At 40.8% G+C, this 20,766-nt stretch overlaps 1 protein-coding gene across 1 annotated transcript in view; it reads left to right on the top strand.

Annotated features, from left to right (window-relative positions):
• Positions 1–4,614: 4,614 nt before the first annotated feature.
• LOC137341219 (heparan sulfate glucosamine 3-O-sulfotransferase 3A1-like) overlaps positions 4,615–20,766 on the top strand; it is a 137,718-nt gene continuing 121,566 nt past the window's right edge. Inside the window, exon 1 of the mRNA XM_068004285.1 lies at positions 4,615–5,457. Within this exon, the coding sequence (XP_067860386.1) occupies positions 4,925–5,457 (533 nt within the window). The 5' untranslated portion in view covers positions 4,615–4,924. The remainder of the gene's footprint in view (positions 5,458–20,766) is intronic.

Here is a 20,766-nt window from a genome sequence, read left to right on the forward strand (position 1 = left end):
TTAAATTAAAAAGCTATTTTTACACCACACTGGAAGTGATTCTTTGTCCAGTGTTAATATTCCGATGTCTAAGGTGTCGCGCTTTTTAATGTTGGTGGGAATCGTCGTCCCGACATAAAGCTGCAGTACTGACTGTCACAACACTATGGCTGAGGAGTGTGACTATTGGAGTGAGTTTACTTCACTTAATATAATTCACATAACGTGGGGCTGGAGTCGTTTTGAGAAACTTAAGCACTCATTTTAATCGGGTAACACCATTGTGAAAAAAAAACAAATCCTGCTAATTTTACTGTCGACTGATTTATCACAGAAATAAGATATTTCCCTTTCTGTGCGCGTTTCTGATTCGCGCGGGCCCATGTTACCCGCTATGGAGCGAGCGTCTTGCATTGGTAGTTGCTGCCTCTCAGAGGCTGGAATGTGTCTCCAGTGAGCTGCAAATTCCAAAGTTCCGGCATATGGTGGGCGGGGAAGGAGCTTTTCTAACTACAAGTGAGACATCTTAATAAAGAAGAATATTCAACAATCTAAATATACATTAACTGCGCTGACTGCATCGCAGTGCGGGAATTTACAGAGGGAACTTTCTGCATATTTATGAGAGAAAGAGAACAAGGAAAATAGAAACCAATAAACTTATTTTAGAACGTGGATTTTCTCTTTTGTGATGAATGGCAATTTATGTACACAACTGGATTATAAATTAATTATCGTGCCCATTATAAAATATGACTGGAAAAAATCGGGATCAGTAACTACATGATTAAAAATAGCATGGATAATCAAATAAGACCCGCTCCCAGCTTTAGGATAAATCAAACCACTATCTCAAAATATAAATAGTACTCGGGGTATTCGAGTTTAACGATTTATCGGGGCCATTCTCCGTACAAAGTTTGTGATTGTTTGAAAGAGAATACAAACACCGTTACCAATGAACGGCTGCACGTTTTGCAATGATGCATTTGAGGCTTCTGATCTATACTGTTTCTACAACAAGCTACATGCAATTTATGATCGAGAAGATTGAATCATTTAAAATATATTTTAAAGGACAAAATTCCTTCACTCTTGGGGTGTTGCCTAAAGGCACGTTCTACAAACGATGAAGTTTGGTCAAATAAGTAAGTCACTGAGTTCAACTACAGAAATCTTATTTACTAATCAATGCAAAACTATTTTGCTGTTTTCCAAACTTTCCTTTTAAGATATTAAAAATATAAAAACCTCTCATTTGAATTTCGCTTTTAAATGGGAGTTTACAAAGTCACATCTTCATCATTATAATTCAGCCAATACATTTCAGTTTCAAATACTTGTTGAGACACCAGCGTGTTAATAGAAACACTTGTCGTGTTACAGTTTCCTCAATTAAAGTTTTATGGGGAAAGGGGGCCGATTATATCTAGGAATTCAAATCTATTTATAAACGATTAAATACGAATATTTGGCGAAAGAACATTTAGTTACCATTTTAAGCAGAAAGAGCAATGGTAACAAGCTACACTGAGATCAGAAATACTAACGCAATCGCTAAGATTTAGACATAATTTGCTGAAATCCATAAATCCAGCGTTGTATAAATAGAAGTGCCAATATAAAAGCAAAAAGCAGAGTCTGAGTTTGGTAGTACTTAATAGATTTAGAAATACATTTTTAATGGAGACCGTTTGGAAACAACGCTGGGATATTAGTTCCCACAATTCATTCTCTCCGTCCTTAAAAAATAAATCCTAGAGAGGTGATTTGTTAACCATTGCTCTCCTTTTGTGTGAGCCCAGGAACATATGGTAGATCCGAGGTCGCTGATTTTTGGGTCGCTCTCCTTTTCTCAGGCACCGATGTGCGGACAAATTGAAGCACTGACTTAGTTATTTTCATGCAAATTCTAACCTCCAGAAAGCAGCGGAAGAAACAACAAAAAAATAAGGCAGCAGATGTGAAACATTTGGTTGTGCCTTTGTTTCACTTGTGAAGATATAATCAAACTCCGGACAGGGGTGGGGGGGAAGACAGGTTCTAATAAAAGTGATCGCCCTTGGTGGGCTGCATGATGAAGTTTGTACAAAAACTGGGCTAAATTAATGCAACTTAGTGGGAGATCGAGATGTTAACACGCAACAAGTGACAGAATTAAACAAAACTGGACAGAAACTAACTGAACCAGAAACGATCGGGTTGAAGGAAAACTATTTGGTCCCAACTTCTTAGCTCGCGTTGGTACAATCGGACTTGAGAATTAATAATAATGGAAAGGTAATCTCTAATGCTTCCAGGCCCCCGTGTTTAACCACTTCAGACTGACACTCGGCTGTTTTGTATTGATTTTCACGCGATATAATTTCTCCCAGACTTCATCAGTGTCCCACAAACTGCTGGTGTCCCAACCTCTTTCGCGAATACGATAACGAGGAAAGTTTAGGGAGTATGGGAAGCAAAACGAACACTGATAGTCGTATCCCTTCACTTGTGTATGTCTTAATTGCCTTTGCTTTCAATCGCATAGACGGTTGTCAGAAACATTAAATTCTTTAAATGTGTCAGAATCGCCGCCTTTGCTGGGTTTGGCAGTATTTCAAAATTATTTTATATTTTTTAACAGTATGGTCCAAATTGCTGAGGAACGTTTTAACTATGAACGCAAATACCAACACACACAATGATGGTTAGTACGAGATTACCACTCACCATGCAGTGTTCAGTAAGAGGGAGGAATGACGTATTACTCATTCTATCAAACCCACTGTGGTGATACAATTTTGGAGAAAATTAATTAGATTGATTTTTTTCTTAAGAAAGGGAATGATTGCCCAATCTTATCAGTCAAAGAAAGACATGCCAATCTCCACAGCGCGCCTGGGTCGCTTCTTTTGTTGCGTGTTTGATTTAACAATTGTGTTCTCTGGAATTCGAGTCTTAATAACTGCAGCTAGACGGTGTCGAATGTGTGTCCTGGGGCTTGAGAGAAAAATGTAAGAACTATCATAACCAGACGGAGACAGAAATCCACTGAAACGCAACAGATCTTGTGTGGACTTTCTAATGTACAGTAACCCCACACGCTGCTGGACATCCCGCGGAATGGGACATATTGCCCATTTCAACACGCCCCACAAGAATTCCCTCACACTCCGAAAATATATTAACCTCCGTGCTTCTATATGTATAAAATATAAAAAGGGACAATACATCATTTATGTTTTTTTTGAAACATTGTGCAATATTTGGGAATCCCACGACACTAACAAAATATATTTCAATATTTTTTATTGTCATGACTTTTCCCCTTTCTCAATCGATGTCCCCCTGAATAGTGCCAACTGTACAACTTCTAAAGGGAAGAATTAGTGGGAGTTACTTCCTCCTCAATAAAAATGAGTTGCATTTCTGCAGAAAAAGATTATATATATCCCCCACTCCTGTACTTTGCCTAAAGCTCTTTATTTTGTAAAATGCGGCGTCTGTTGCCCAACCGTTTAATGATGCAGGCCCGCGAGGGGAAGCAATAGGTTACGAAATATTGTTTTGCGATCTCTTAAAAATTGTATCAAAGAAGCTGCTTTAAAAAAAATCAATTATCATCATCAGATGCGCAGGTCTGATAAGAATTCGCCCTGTGCCGGCCGCCGTTTACAGTATCTGACCGCCCGAGATAGAAACAGCAGCTCATTCGGGAGCGGAATTGAGATATTTGTTAAAATGCTCCACCCCGACCAATTCCCAGTTTTAATTTTTTAAGAGGCGACCGGTCTCAAACCGCCACCTTGGCCACTGGGGCTGAAATCACCTGACAGCGAAACATTGGATCGCGCAGCGTGAACAGAGACTACGGAAAGAACTCCTGCCACCGGTAAACTCGGTGCTATAAACGTATCTGGTGAACGCTCCCCTAACCAGCTACCTTTCGTTACTCCACGAATCAGGGGGTTTCGGTCGTTTCAGAACTGAATGTTGCAAAAACCGAAGTCACGCAATTTCGGTGGGGATTTTATTTTAAAATCTTTGTCGCGTTTGGCGAGGATCTCCGTTTGTACGAGCGGGTAGGGGTAACGTTGCTTTTACACCTCCGCTTAACATCAGCAGCCCAGTACAATGCACAGCGCCTTCTATTTAAATTCATAACCATTTAATAAGAGTTGCATTTTTATTTACACCACCGGTCCCCCTCACTCCCTTATTTTTACGGATAAAGCGTAATTTTTACAACATATTCCGTTTCGGAAACTTGTCCGTGGCAATGAGGCAAGTAAGCTGACTCTGATTTAAACCGATGATGGCAAAAGAGGCAGCTAGTCTGCGCTTGTCCGTGTGCGACTGCAGCAGCCGCCGAGCCCAGCCCAGCCCCAGCTCAGCCCCAGCCCCATTCACATTCTGCCCCGCGACCAACGCCGCGCGCCGCTCGGGCCAATTTCAAGCCGAGGCCCCGCCCACACCGCGCTGTGATTGGGCGGAACGTTCAACCCGCGTTCTCATTGGAACGTGGCCGGGGAACGCGCGAAGAATTTCATTGGCCGGCCCGCTTGTCAATCGTGCGCGCGGTTGCGGGACACGCCCCCCTCCCCTCCAGGGAAGTTTGCTACATTTGTATTATCCATGTGGCTGTGGCGGAAAGTGGGGATGAATCAAAGTCGAGAGTAATGCGCCGTGACAGCATGGAGAGTGAGCTGAGTGAAAAATGCACCAGCAAGTAAATGACTGGCGGGCGGCTGAAGACTGGAGCCTTACAACTAGAAGGATATAAAAAGAACCGGGGGGAACGAGTGACATCCTATTTTATTCACAATCAGGCTTAGATGTTAAACACACACACACATAAAAGGATCACACACCAATAAAATATTCCTTTTAAGCTGATACATGGCTAGATTCGAGTATGTCAGCCTAGCATGGCATTCTCTTGTGCCGGGGACTGCTACACGTTATGGCATTTAGCTCAGTCTTTTCGGACGCTCTGCCCACGAAGGTCTACCGGAAAACTGTGGTCATGCTCTGTTCGCTGTTGATGTCCCTGTACTTCTTGTATTATCTAACGGATCTCTGTCACACAATGCCCAGCCCCGTCCGTGGTTCAGAAGAAGGGAACTACCTGGCCGCAGACTTTGACGAGTGGCAGGCGGTCCGCAGGAAGAGGCTGTTGCAGAAGCTTCAGGTGCAGGGCTATTTGGACGGCGATCTCCCCGAAAAGTACTTCAGAGACCTCAGGCTTCAGTTACAGTCCATAAACGTCAACCAGCAAGGGACGTCCAGCAGAGCGTTGGCGGGGAATCCGCCCAGCACCCTGAGCTTCAGCGGGGACGGAGTGAGGAAGCTCCCGCAAGCGATCATCATCGGGGTGAAGAAGGGAGGCACCCGGGCTCTGCTCGAATTTGTCCGGGTTCATCCCGACGTCCGGGCCGTGGGGGCAGAGCCGCATTTCTTCGACAGACACTACGATAAGGGGCTGCGTTGGTACAGGTAAAGGATCTTGGGTACTTCGCATCGAGCAGACACAAACAACATGCACACAGACTAGTTTATTAGCGGTCACTTGTTGATCCGAAGTTCCTGATAAACATTCATGAGCAATTATCTCCCAACGTTTTTATAAACTTAAAATACAGCGTGCACTCTGCTGTAACATATACACGGTGAGCTGACACTTTCTATGTAATAAAGCTTCTTATCGCTGCATAACATGATTAAATTGGAGCACCACAGTGGTTAATTGTATTGTTGCTCATCGCATTTTTCACGTTTTTAATTCTTTCCACCAAAGCCTTTGTGTATTACAGATTTCCTAATACACAGGTTTTTAAAAAATAAACATAAAGGGTAGTTTCCCCCTCCAGTAATGTCATTCCAGTGGCGCATTGTATGTCAACTTGAAGTAATAAGTATCCGGTTGATTTGATTTGTGACTCTTGGACCATTAAGACATGGGTGTGGGCAACAAAAAAACTGCTTTAATAGAATTTATTGAAAATAATTTCACTGATCCGGGAAAGCTAAATCGCCGGCTAAAGACGGGGGGATATATAAAACTTTTTTTTCCTATTCCAAATACTTCTTTTTGGGACGACAATAATACCATTTTAGTAGCATATAACACAGTAGTTTCCTTTCACTCAGGTTCAGCGAAGAAAAATATCAGCGAAATAGTGGCTGGTTTACCGAGCATAGAGCTCCAATAGTCAGAGTGGAATGTGTCATCACGGATCCTGCTGAAACTCACAGCAATGTTTTTACTGTAAGACTCAGGTTTAACACTGCACCTCAGTCCTACATGGCCACCAGCGGCTATTACAGTCTTTCTTTCCGGTTGTTTCCTTTCACATTAATTTTTTTTAACACATAAATTATCGAATGGCTTAAACGTATCTATAAATAGCGTGAACACACAGCTAATTTAGAACGTGAAATTATTCCTCTCGTTTTATTTCGAACACAGCAGCTTTCAGTGAATTTACACAATGTTTAAGCTTGAGGGGAAAAGAAAGAGGTGAATGTTAGTTTTATGGAATCTCCTTCAGACCCGTCATTTCAGAGTAACAACAATGGTGTTTAACAGGGCGATACAGTTGCTGTCTCCAGTGGGCTACTCCGCAGCACCTTTAACTTTTAAAACACCAGCAAACTCCTGCGATTGATTTGACTTTTCTTTCAAGAAAGTAGAGCAGGAATATTTTACCGTTAAGAATGCAGCAGTTACGAGTGATTAGGATTAGATTAGACAGGGGGAAATTATGTTTCTTATCAAAACAACAGGGCATGAGGGAGTTACTGATCATGATAAAATGATGGAGCTGAATTCACATATTACGGCTGAAGGTTGCTGGCTTAATGATTGCATTTACGAAAGTGAATTCAGGCCCTGCCAATCATTATAACACACTCCATTGATGATATCATCAGCACTTACTATTTGATCAAAAACATTGGCCAATAGTTTAATTTTTAAAAATTAATCTCCATTTTTAAAACTCACTCTCTAAATGTTCACAATTTTAAAGCTGGAAGTGTATCCATGTGACGGTGGTGAAAAGTTACTTCATTTTAGTAAATTCAGATGAAACTTTTGAGATTACCATTGACTTGCATACTTATACCAGCAAGCATATTTCAGTGGCGTGTTGTCATGATTATAATGTGTCAGATCTGGTTCTTAATGCATACTGTAAAAGGGGATACCTTAGTGAGATTAACATTTTATCAATGTGTTGGTGCCCAAATACATTCTTTATGGATATGAATGATTACTATACATGACACCTTTTTAGTCACTAATTAAAAGTCATTATTAAAAATCTTAGTTTTTCATTATACTTTATATATCCCCTATTAATTTGTGTTACAAATGCCCACTTTTGCCCAGAAAAGCATGGATCAAACATTACTTACAGTTTGAGATACTTGACAATTATTTTTTGAGAGGTTATGCATGATATAGAATCACTTATCCATATTAAAACAAGTAGCCACCTATAGAAATATACATATATGGACATAAAAGTAAAATTTCAGGTCTGACTATCCTCTTGTCAAAAAATGCCTTTGCACTTTGCATTTTATTAACTGAGGTATGGTATTTGAAACTACTAGAAGTTAAATCAGGGCTAATGTTTTTCTGAGATTTGTTCTTTGTATAGTGTTACATTTTGAATTAATTTGAATGAAATGATTAGAATAATAGACAGAGCCTGAGAAAAGGTCTGAAATACAAATGGGCTTTTTGTCTTTTTCTTGCCCTTTCCTTCATTTTATTTCCATTGCTGAGACTTGCAGCAAGTATAGATTTTGGTAGGATGGCACAGAAATATCTCAAAATTCCTCTGCTTCAAACGTAAAAGAAGTTAGCATTCTTCTAGTAAGGGCTACATGTCAGGAGAGCAAAAGAAATAGCCCTTCTCCACTTCACCTTGAACCTAGAAGTTAATGATATTTTGTAGAAAGAGCTACAGGTTGAAAGTGCAGGAGTTCTTAATCAAACCCAAGAACTTACATTATTCCTGTAGAAAGAACTGTACGGAAGAACCAGGAAATTAGCTTACAGAACCCCTCTCCCTCCTTGCCTCAAATCAAACAGTAGTTACTATCATTCTTAGGTAGCCTTGGCCGTGTCATTTTTTAATTGATGTTTTTAATTAACTCATTAGTTTTGAATTAATAATGTTATTTGGAAGAATTCTCCAATTTTGGAAATAAATGAATTTGTTGCTGATAGCACAATAAAGTCATCAGTAAAAACTAATACATTAACGCACATCCAGAGTTACATCGAAACTACAGCACAGAAACAGGCCATTCAGCCCAACTGGTCTATGCCGGCGTTTATGCTCCACATGAGCCTCCTGCCACCCTACTTCATCTAACCCGATCAGGATACCCTTCTATCCTTTTCTCCCTCATGTGCTTATCTAACTTCCCCTTAAATGCATCTGTGCAATTTGCCTCAACTACCCCTTGTGGTAGCACGTTCGACATTCTTACCATTCTTTGGGTAAATAAGTTTCTCCTGAATTCCCTATTGGATTTATTAATGACTGTTTCATATTTATGACCTCTAGTTTGGGCTCGCCCACAAGTGGAAACATTTTCTCTATGTCTAGAGCTGTGTATTATTTTTTTAAAATACAGAGACGTATTTGAGAGCCAGGCATTAAGTTTCACACAGACCTGCTTCAGTCACTGTGATCTTTGTAATTTGCAACTTGCACAGTGAAAACAAACATCTTGATCAAAATGTTTCTGTTTGGGAATAAGCTGGCATGGCTGTTTAGTAAATTTTGATCTTTTTTAAAATACTGATATAGGCAGAAGAGTACCCACTTCGTTTGATAACTAGTGAATACGGAGTATATAAATTAGAACCCATGTTTGCTCTATCCTTACTATTTAACTCACTTGATAAAATGCTGTGCACATTTAACCCACTGAGGCAGTTTTATTTTCCACAATACTTGCATCATTAGCATGAATTTGAGTTGGGGTTGGGTTTTCAAGAATTGGGAGGGCAGGAGGTTCGTTAACCAGAGGACACAGATTTAAGATATTGGCAAAAGTACTAGGGGCGGCATGAGGAAACATTTTTTTTTACACAGCGAGTTGTTATGATCTGGAATGCACTGCTTGAAAGGGTGGTGGAAGCAGATTCAATAGTAACTTGCAAAAGGGAAATAGATAAATACTTGAAAAGGAAAGATTTGCAGGGCTATGGGGAAAGAGCAGGGGAATGGGACTAATTGGATCGCTTTCAAAGAGCTGGCACAGGCACGATGGGCCGAATGGCCTCATCCTGTGTTGTATCTACTGTGATACCATGAAAGAGCAGGGGAGTGGAACTAATTGGATCACTTTCAAAGCACCGGCACAGGCACGATGGGCCGAACGGCCTCCGCCTGTGCTGTAAGATTCTATGATTCTATGACGAGACAGTAAATCAATGTTGTTTAATATCTAATATATTAAAATGTTATGCCTCCACACACTTCCTGGCTACAAAATTTTACATCCTGTCGTCACACTTTGAGTTAACATTTTCCATTATAAATTCCTAAGATCAGATTTATAATGGAAATTGCCTATATAAACGTGTCACACTGTAATTACTCTCTCCCATTAGCAGTGGCACTGTAGCTACTCCGTTTTGTGTCCCCTAGCTCCTCAGGCTGTACTGTGGAGAAAGGCCGATGCCCCAACCAAATCTACTTTGCTGCTTCGTATATTGCTGTAAGTTTTGTGATTTAACTATAAATAATAAAAATTAATTATATAAAAAGGACAAAATGTGTGACTTTAAAATGGGGACTGAATTATTTCTGCACATTCCGATTCAATTATCCCCATCCTCTAACCTTGGTTCACCTGAAGACTACACTTGGTTTCCACTCCCCGACTACAACACCATTAGTGTTTCTATTAAAAAATCTTGCATAGGGTACGTACTTCCTGTCCACAGACTTTACTTCCAGTTATCACGATTTTTGGTCATGCTTTTCCGTCAATATTTACTCTTGTAAATTGCGGTGTCAACATTTTCCAATTCGTTTTGAATATTCCAGCTACCACAATGTAATCACTGGCTTTGGCCACTAGGTGGCTCTGTGAAGTGAGTTTCTGAAGTCTTTCTCCCAACTGCCTCCATCTTGTATTTAAAAAAACTCAATCAACTGACTGGGAGCAATGCCAAGGGCAATTTACGAGTACATCCAATAAATACTATTCTTAGGGAACAATTTCCTCCCTAACTCCATCTGTAAAGTGATTTTCTGTCAATTCTGATTTTTAAAGTTACAGGTAATTTGCTCCAGCTCTTTGGGTTCTCTCTTTATTGCAATCTGTTCCCCAAACAAGGGGAGTGTGTAGCAAACCTGTGGTCAAATCTCTGCCAATGGTATTCTTGAGTCAGTCACTGGGAGTTGTACAAGCACCCTTTTGAATGACTGACCCACCAATTTTCCTTCTCTTCCTTGAAGGGGAACCTCCACTGTCTCCATCGTGATGGCAAGTTGACATTGGACATTCAACACACAGTGGGTTATGGCCATGAATCCATAGACATACCATGGAGTGGCATATCCTCTTTCACATGTAGTGGCCACTGCAAAGAGTGTTAATATAAATAGAGATACTGTTTTCTCAGTCAAAATCCTGAAACTCCCTACTTAACAGCACTGTGGGAGAACCTTCACCACACGGACTGCAGCGGTTCAAGGCGGCGGCTCACCACCACCTTCTCCAGGGCAATTAGGGATGTTGGCCTTGCCAGCGACGCCCACATGAGCAAATTTTTTAAAAAGCCCCTCATCAGGTCCTAGACATGTTTGTGAGTTGGCTACAACTGAGATACTTTGCACGTAAAGTCATGTTTCAGTTCATTGCCTGTGGAAGCAGAGTTTTGCTTGGGGCGCAAGAAAAAAAGTATCTGGAGAGGTTCCTGTATTGTAATGCCCATAATGCTTAATGCTTCATGGCATAACATGTTGGAATACTAATGCTGAGTGCAAACAAATGTCTGTATTTTTAACATTTTAATAAATTCAGTGTTCTGTTTTTAATGCTACTGCCAGTCTCAAAAGATTTCAACAACAGAAAAAGTCAGGGTTTATTTATACTGTCAGTTTCTGTGTAAGACTGATACTATTTTTAAAGCGGTAATGCAGACAGTGCGGGGGTCAAATTGCTCTTGGGCGTAAAATAGGCAATAGCAAGTGGAAAAAAAAAATCGGGCGGGGTGTAAAATGGGCTGTCGAAATGCTGTCACCCATTTTGTACTACTGCTCATGGGGTAAAAATTGGTTTTGGCCTGTTTTCGGTCATGTAACAAGGGCATAACATCAGCATGCACCCGAACCTGGCGGCCGGCCTGCCAGCCTCCATAGGCAGCTCACCCATTTCAAATGGATGAATGTCAGGCTGCTTTTCTTGCAAACAAGTACAACTAGATCCAATTTCCACCCCTATATGCTGCCTGACAGCACCACACCACTTATAGCAATAAAAGCCACGACGTGTGTGCGTGTGTGTGTGTGTGTGTGTGTGTGTGTTGTGTTGGGGCTTTATACTACAGGTGATGCACAACAATACTGGTGGTGCAACCAGCTATTCCAGATCACTGGGCATTTGCTTGTGTTTATACTACATTTTTTAGTGTGTGTTCCGCACCCAAGATGACGTGGCATTGATGTCAAATATGTTGAACGAGTGCAGCATTAGATTATATTGATGCAAATGAACTTTTCCAGCTCTGTTATGCCCCCAAGTTCCAGAGTGTTTTTGCAAGCGCAAAAAATTATTTTAAATCTTGAAACCAACGTGAAGCACAACCAGCTGCACTATGTATACATATACTTAGAGATGGAAAGACATATACAAAGTTAAGAGCAGTGTGGTTTGTGGTAACCTTGTTTCATTTTGGATGATTCACTTCAGGGGAAAAAAAATGGTTTCTGCTCTGATTCAGCCAAGCCAGATGTATCTTCATTGCACATAACTTAAATTGAAATCCAAGTAAACAGAACAAGCTTATTTGTACAGTATCTGCAAATTGAGAGCAAGCCTTTTTCAAATTCAGTGTGAATTAGACGCTCTGAAAAGAAAGTCTTATCCGATCCTTTCCATTTCATCAATATTACTTCTGCAACATACATACATACATAATATACATATCAACGAGCATCGAAACAGATAGAAATGCATCAGTAACTAACCAATATATAGACGCACACACGTAATTTCACGAGTCTACAATAAGTTAATATTTTTAAAAAAAAGGAGTATTCCATTTTGAATCTGTCCAAAATATTTCATGTTACCATTTTAAATTTAATGTGTGCCTGTATTTCTTTATCTGAAGGCTTGTGAAACAGAGGGTGTTTAATTTTTGCAGAATTTTCCAAACATACTATTAAGTGCGGCACACCTTTAATTTATTCATGTTTACGCATTTGCCTTAAATTCCTACCCCCCCACCCCGGGGCAACCAGCAGTGACACAGCAGCTGTAATCCTACTGTGTTTTTAACCCATAGACTGACTACCCACAAAATCAAATTCCCACTTCTTCTCCATACTACTGTAGAATGGAGAGTGAATTCTCCCTCAGGAGTCAAAATTTGCTGTAGCCAAAGACTACTAAAATATACTGGGTTACCATGTTAAATGTTAACCAACTTTAAAAATATGTTTAGCTCTCATCTCCACTATGGGTGCAAATACCTGCTCAGGTTTTTACATTTGAATTCTGTAGCTCACAAACAATACGTGGCTCTCTTGCCATTGGCTGCACTTCGAAATACAAAAGGCCTCATTGACCTTGTTCCTGCTTTTTTCTTGGGGCTTGCAAAGTGCCAGGGGATTTGCCAGCTCCGATTCTGCCCATTGCCTGATGAAGAATGACATGGGACAGAAGTATAAAAAAAATGAATGTTGCTAGGAGGCCAGTATAGTGTGGCTTTCTTCAAACCAGCATTGCCATGTATAAGTCCCTTAAATGTGATGTGTTTTTTTTATTGTGTGGCTTTGGAAGTACAATCATGAAAACAGGGTTTGGCCACTTTTTGATGGGTGCTTGTTCAGTTTGGATTGAAGGAAACCAGTGTCCGCGAGCTGGCTGCCTCTGTTTACACCGCTAAATCTGGCTCTTTTATCCTGGCAGCAGAACTGTAGACCCATGAATAACTGGGTTTTGCAGCTAGATTTAGTTGCATAAATATGGGAGCTGTCTCACGGACATCGTTCTCGCGAAATCGGACCTAAACAAGCACCAGTGTAAAAACAACTTTAGATATTAAGGGGTTTAATGTCTGTGGAGAATGTTTCCACTCTAAATTTGGCAGAATAGTCTCGGAAACTGAAATGCCATTTGCGTCATTTTTCTGGGGTTTTTGCGGCTCTTCTGCCGAACTTACGTTGGATGGGGGTAATTTAACATTTGGTGATAGTGGCCGCATGTTATACACCTCTCCTGATCTTTCCATTGAAATCAGTAGAAAAGATTATCAGGAGAGGTATATAAGGGCGACCAACCCGATATCGCATTTTGCACTATCGCCAAAAGTAAAAATGACCCCGATGAGGATGAGTGGGGAGAACCCCTGCAGAAATTCACCATGAATGTTTTTGGAAGGCTACCAAAACTGACTTGTCAGTAGTTCTACTGGCTACCACATACAAGCAGCTCAGTTTGTACTCTAATCTCTTATGTGTTATTGCAAACATGCTCATTAACATTAGGGGTTAGGGTAGAAATCAGACGACTCCGTTAAAGGAATTCTATAAAGTAATTGGCATTGCTGGTGGGTAAATCACTAATTTTGTGGTTTGATCACCAGCAGCTGGCAATTACAAGGATGTAACAATAATTTAAAAAGAAATCAATTTCTAACTCCCGCAACCCTGCCTGTTATGGCATAATAATTATAATACATAATTCTCTAAGGGAATTCCATTCTTGTTCAAGATTGGTTTTCAAATGCTTTGCTATTTATCTGAAACAAATAATGCAATGGTGTGAATTTTTGTCTATTCAAGATGACATTGCTGGAGAAGGGAACAATTTCCCTCTTTGTAACCAATGGCTGCCACAGGTATTTCCTGGCCAAGCCTAGCCTGAGTTACACTCCGTACTTTATCACAGTGCCACCAATCATAGTCCTGGCTTCAATGGTAGTGTGGTAAAGTTAACCATGCAGCGTCGGTGCCTCCAGAGGGTCTAAGACCTATTTGTGGATGCCGCCAAAGGCAATGCCACCCCTGACGGCAGCACATATATCGCTATAGAATGTAGAGGCAGCCATGTTTTTTGGCCACCGGTGAGCTGAACAACTCAGCTGATCATATAGACCAGAAACATACAAGTATTTCTCTTTATTTACGGCTCGTGTATAAGTTTCCCTCCAGTAGGATCAGGATCAGGATAGCACCAGGATCCTAGCTGTTCTTCAATATAAGAGTGCATATGATTCAGTATAGTTCTCTCTGTAGAGTTCTCCAACAATGTGGCTTTAGGGAACAGAAAACACTTTGGCTCACTTGCACCAGCGTGACATTTTCAATTCCCACACCAGCATTTAAGGCTAGGTCTGTAATTGCATCCCAGGTTGGTGGGGTGGAGGGTCATGAAATGTTGCCATCGTCATGGCTTTCCATTCCCCTAACTGAAATCAGAAAAACAGAAAACGTGTACTAGTTGTTGCTTCCTGTGCTGGATGGGAAGCAGTGCAATTACCATCAAACACATCGGAGAAAAAAAAAATGGGTCTGTCTGGGGAAAAGCAGTGAGAGGTTGCTCCTGTGTAGTTTATCTGTTGCTAAGATGAAAAATATTGGTTCTCCTGCTATTAGTCTGAGCTGACTGCACTGAGTTTCTCAGCAAGTTCATTTTATCAGTTGTGCTATCTGGGTAAGATACTGTTGATCAAACTATGGTGAAGAAAGAAAAATTAACAGACTTAAATGTTTTCAAACCAGCCTGGATTCCTCATATGTGGACACGACACTAAAAAGGACTAAACCTGTCATTGACACTTACTGCTGCTTTACCAATTTTAAAAAAATAGCTGAAAACACAAGTACGAATGTGTGAAATTGATGGGCAGGGAAAGGCCAGCTGGTCCATCAAGCCTGCTCCACACCATGATGGCCAGACCATCATGGCTAAACACTTCTTCCATTCCCCCCACCCTACCCCCTCCCCTGCAGCCATTTAATTTCCTGTGTGAGGCAAAAAAAAACAGAAAAAACCCAGGGCCAATAAGGGAAAAAAATACTCTGTAAAATTCCTCTCCGGCCCCCTTGGGCAATTGAAACCAGTCCAGGAGATCTCATGGACCTAAATGAGATAACTGCAGTATATAGTGCTGTAATTCTTGATTATATTTTGCTTATGAATTGTGGTCAGTGAAATATAGAAGAAATATCTTGATTTCAAAAGGTTTCAATCTCAGCATCAGTAACACTTGCTATTTCATTAACAATTTATTGATTTTGCACTATTGTCTTAACGTGTGCAATGTCGTCAAAATAGGTGGTATCCCTGTCTCCCTCTATTCTCGAGGATTTCATTTTCACATCGTTCACCTGACGAAGGAGGTAGCCTCCGAAAGCTTGTGAATTTAAAATAAAATTGCTGGACTATAACTTGGTGTTGTAAAATTGTTTACAATCTATTCCAGTAAATTGTGCACATCAAAATTTTGTGAATTCATAAATTGTAAATGAAATCACACGTTAGTGACATTGCAATCTAATTACACCCAGGTTTGTACATTTTGCTGTATAAAGAAAAAATACCCAATTATGTCCAAAATATATTCTTTTGCCCAATTTTTCTAAGGATAGTTAAGAAAAATATACTGTGCATTTTAATCTTATTTCTGAAGTATGAGCTTTCTGTGCAGACCATTAATGCAATTTTGTAAAGAATCAGGTTATTCACTTAATAGAAATTCTCCAAATGAATTTCTTTGTTTACTTGGTAAAATCAATATATTGTGTTTTCATCCATGTCAATATGGTGCTGATGGTCTTTAGGGAAATTCAGGTCTTTCTTTCTGGTTGTTTCCTGTAATGGAGCATTAGTGACACCCTGACATGGTTATTATGCAGGATTAAAGGAAATAATGAAGGGTTACCTGACTATCTGGTACAGGCATTTATCTTCGGGTAACCTGTTTCCAGTCATGGCATAATTAGTGGGAGGAGCTGCGCCTTGGATCATTGCCCATTGATCAAACAGTCTGTGAAGTGACAATGCATTCTTTCAGTTACTAGTGCCATTGCCAGTAAATGTGCCAGCATTAAAAATAGCTGAGGAGTTAGGTAACATTCCATGTGACTTGCAACTATACAAAAATACTCAAAGCATTTTTTTTGAGACAATGCTGTAGCACAGCAAATTGGAATCCATATAAAGGCAGTTTGCTGGACTTGGCTGTGTCATTGGAGGAGATGCTGAGGCACTGGGGATGGGGGGGGGGGGAAGGGGAGAAGAATACTAACTGTTGGGATACTCCTGTGTAACCTTGCATGTTGGCTTATGGTTGAGTCAGCAGTATCAGCACAGGCCTGGAAACAAACTAACAGCTTGGCATCTTGACTGGGAAATGGTGCGTAATGTGGGAAGAACTAAAAGATATTTTTACATTCTAGCCTGGATCTTAGGGAGCAGCTGAAGAGTGCCACTACCCCAATTCTTTTTAAATCATGCTGCAAAGGGTAAGCTGACTGGCTATAAAAATTTGGCGCTGGGTCAAAATCCTGGAACTCCCTACCTAACTCCATTGTCGGAGCACCTTCACCACATAAACTGCAGCGGTTCAAGAAGGTGGCCCACCATCACCTTCTCAAGGGCAACTAGGGATGGGCACTAAATGCCAGCCTTGCCAGCGATGCCCACATCCCAAGAATGACTAATAATAAAAACATAATATCGATGTCATAATATTACGACGCAACATCAATATGGAGACTGACAATAGGTTTGTGAGATATGTCGTGACAATGCTGTGACATCACCACTGAATCATATTGCTGTAGTTCAACTAAGACAATCAGCAGTCAGGAAGACACAGTGAAAAATGGGTCATTACTTGCTACTGGTTGAGAAGAAATCCAGAGGGTTTACATTGAGGTGGCCGTTGGTTGTGGGAAACCCCTCCTACAAGACCAAATGACTGAAGAACAATATAAAAGGGCTTGAGCTTAGAATAGATGGAATGTTTCATTTACACTGCAGAGTTTCTTCTCAAATTGATCTGTTTTGAATTAAACTCCACAGTTTCAATGTTTGAATGTTGTGTTCTACTGGGGCAAAGAATAAATCACCCTTCCTCCCTTAACCTTTCTGTTATCAGTGCTGGAAAATTGCACTCACCACTGGTTAGGGCAAGTAAATCAACAGCCTTAAATGAGATGAAAAACAAAACTCAACCCCTTGCAAGTAACATCTGTGTGTTTATTCCTCCAGCTCCAATCCTTCATTGATTCCTCCTGACACTAGTTCCTTGGCATCATCTTTTTAGGATTCATGACGTAATGATTTGAATAAGTGTAGAGTTAAGTTAGGCAAGTTAAAAAGTGGTGAGTAACAACTTTTGTTTTCCAGCACTAGGCTATGGCAGTGGTATTGGTGTTGGCAAGTGTAAATGTAGACATCCAGTGATACCTCAGGCTAAGTCAGGGAATGCAGAATCTTTGCATACTGCTTAACCTGGAGCTTTGCTTCTTCTCCCATGTCTGCTCCAGACCAAGACCAGTTTCTTCCATCTCAGTGACATTATCTGCCTCCACCCCTATCTTTCCCCAAGTACCATCCAAATCCATGTCTTCATCACCTCAAGGTATCTCTGCCCATAACGTCTGTTCCTCTGCCATTGGTGTCCCATTGCCCCCTGCTCCAGGAAAGGAGGCTGATTGTTTTGCCACTCTGGCCCTCTGGAAGTCATTCCCAGTTCCCTACTTTCAACAACCTTCTCAAGACCCTTATTTTTTGATAATGCCTTAAGTCTTCTAACCTAACCTGATCCATTTTCACCTTTTCCCCTCCTGTTTGATACCCAGTGTTGTGTCCACAATTTTGTGCTCCTTAATGTAAAGCACTTTGAGACATCTTACTGCATGTAAAGAGCACTAGAAATGCAAGTTGTGACAGCAGCAATATTGTCATCATTGTGTAAAGACAGGGGAGCCTGTGATGTGATCTGTACTTCTCGAGGCAATAGGGATATCAGTGTGATGGTATGTGTCATGACATTACTTTGTACCCTAAGTGCAGTCCAAATTTATCACTGCTACTAAAAAGAGGGTTGAAAGAAACAGAGTTTGGTGATGTTAATTCTGTTTCCAAGAGACCACTGTTTCTCAGGGTCTCTGTATGAAGCGGGCAGCTCAGAGCAGTGCGCTGCGATACTTATGAATGGGGATTGAAAGTGTGAGGTCATTGCTGCCAGTCTACAGAGAAGTAATCTGTTGTTGATTACAGGGAGACTGTGTCCAGCACACACTATATCAGGAGTAGCTTAAGGGGAGCTTCAAAATAATCACCCTTTCTGGCTACAACCATCATTTGAATACTATAATGTACTATAACTTTTTGGACCCAAATAAGACTGTTTTCCTCTTGAACAGAACTGGTTTGATTGCAACTCTCATTGTTTATTAGCAACAATGAAATATTTGCAATAAGAATTAGCCAGAGGAATACAAGGTGAAAAATGATCACACACTAATTACTGGCAGAAAAACATTTTAGTGACTATTTCCTGTAGACTTTTTCTTCTGACAGAGTTTCCGAGAACTGATTGTGAAAAAACTTTCTGTTGCTATTTTCAGATTGATTTTCACAACGCCTTTAACCACTTAATTAGAGATTGTTTATAAAAATCATTAGGGGCCAATGAGAGAGCTCACTTACTGTTTATTAACATTGATCAAACCGCAAAACTGTAGGAGGAAATGTTTGATATTAGGACAAAAACATGGCAGTACATTTTAAAGGGTGAGGCTGCAAAAAAGCAATCGTTGCCAATGACTGGAATGAGTAATTGTGGTTAAAATGAATTGATTGCAGAGTAATTTCCAAATCTATAGCCCACATCTACTTTGAGGCCAGTTCTGCTGCACAGCCCACTGAACTTCAGTACTACAGTAGATTATTCACTGGGGGAAAAAAAATGGTATTTTAGATGGCAATTGCTGCTATCTTTTTGACCCAATGTCACATTGACTAACACTGTAATCTTTGATTTGACTTGTTTTTGTAATAATGCCTCGTCTGAGAAACACCTCTCGCTTTCACTATAATATATTAGTGTTAGCTGTGGCTCAGTGGTAGCACTCTCACCTCTTGTGGGTTCAAATTCCCCTCCAGAGACTTGAGCACATAATCCAGGCTGGCAATTCGGTGCAGTGCTGAGGGAGTGCTGCACTGTCAGAGGTGCCGTCTTTCAGATGAGATGTTAAACCGAAGCATTGTTGGCCTTCTCAGTTAGGCGTAAAAGTCCTCACGCCACTGTTTCAAAGAAGAACAGGGGAGTTCTCCCCGGTATCCTGGCCAACATTTATCCCTCAACCAACACCACTAAAAACAGATTATCTAGTCATAATCACATTGCTGTTCGTGGGACCTTGCTGTGCACAAATTACCTGCCACATTTATTACATTACAACAGTGACTGCACTTCATTGGCTGTCAAGCTCTTTGGGGTGCCTTGAGGTCGTGAAAGGTGCTATATAATTGCAAGTCTTTCTTTCTTTTCATTTTCCTCCATATTTCTTTAACCATGTTTACGTTTTCCTGTACCATTCTGCAGTAAATGGGCTCGGCAGGTGACTAGTTAGCCTCTACCACATGCCAGCCTCTATGAGGTGCACAAGTGTGTCTTGGTACTTTTAGATTCTCGTTAGGGGCCCAGGGGAGTGGTACTCAGATGGAGACCCGTTATCTCTCGGCGCTGCTCTCCCCGATTAACTTTTTCGGGCTTCTTCTGCTCCAAGTCTAGGACTGTTGGAGGCTAGGAACCCATGATTCCCATCGTGGAAAGAGAGGGAATACAGCTTTGCAGTTTTAGTTGAGTGGAGGTTTGATGGCAGTTTGTGAGACCCATGAAAATATGACTCTGCAAGGCTGTCAGGTATCAGGATGTCAAATAGTTTGCATTACTGTCAGTGGCCTGAACTGCCACAGTTCAGTGTGCAGTCAACAGCACTCCATCGTGAAAGTGCTTTCAATGCTCTTTTCTGCTAGCAGGGGTAGAGGGGTAATTCAACTCTTCACCTTTGACAGCATGGATGTGATTGTGATGTTGCTGTGGGGAAATCAAAAGTGTGCTATCTCATCCGACCTAACCATGGCACCACAGGTAGGAGCTCCAAAGTGTCCCATCGCCATGCCAACATATGACACCCAATCACAGCATTCAACAATAAGACCATTCAGAAAGCATTGAGTTTAGAATTGTTCTGCCTTTCAAAATTTGCTCCCTGACCAATTAGATTGTTTAAAAAGATGTTTTGATATTGCAGGAGATGAGGCATATTTGGACCGACTGGATTTATTCAGTACTCCGAGATATTGAACTAGGTGGCCTCGATTGAAAATAAACAAATGTTTGTACTTACTCACAGTGTGTTCCAAAAACAATGAGATTAAAGGTTGAGATGGAGATTTGTGATGATGGAGAACCGGGAGTGGATTGTGATTGTACAGGAGGGAGCTCATTCCATGATCTGCTGGGGACCCTACAACTCCACCTTATTCACTGATGATTTTTTAGTACACATAGCTTTG

This window comes from Heptranchias perlo, chromosome 23, assembly GCF_035084215.1.
Source record: "Heptranchias perlo isolate sHepPer1 chromosome 23, sHepPer1.hap1, whole genome shotgun sequence".
Classification (NCBI taxonomy): Eukaryota; Metazoa; Chordata; class Chondrichthyes; order Hexanchiformes; family Hexanchidae; genus Heptranchias; species Heptranchias perlo.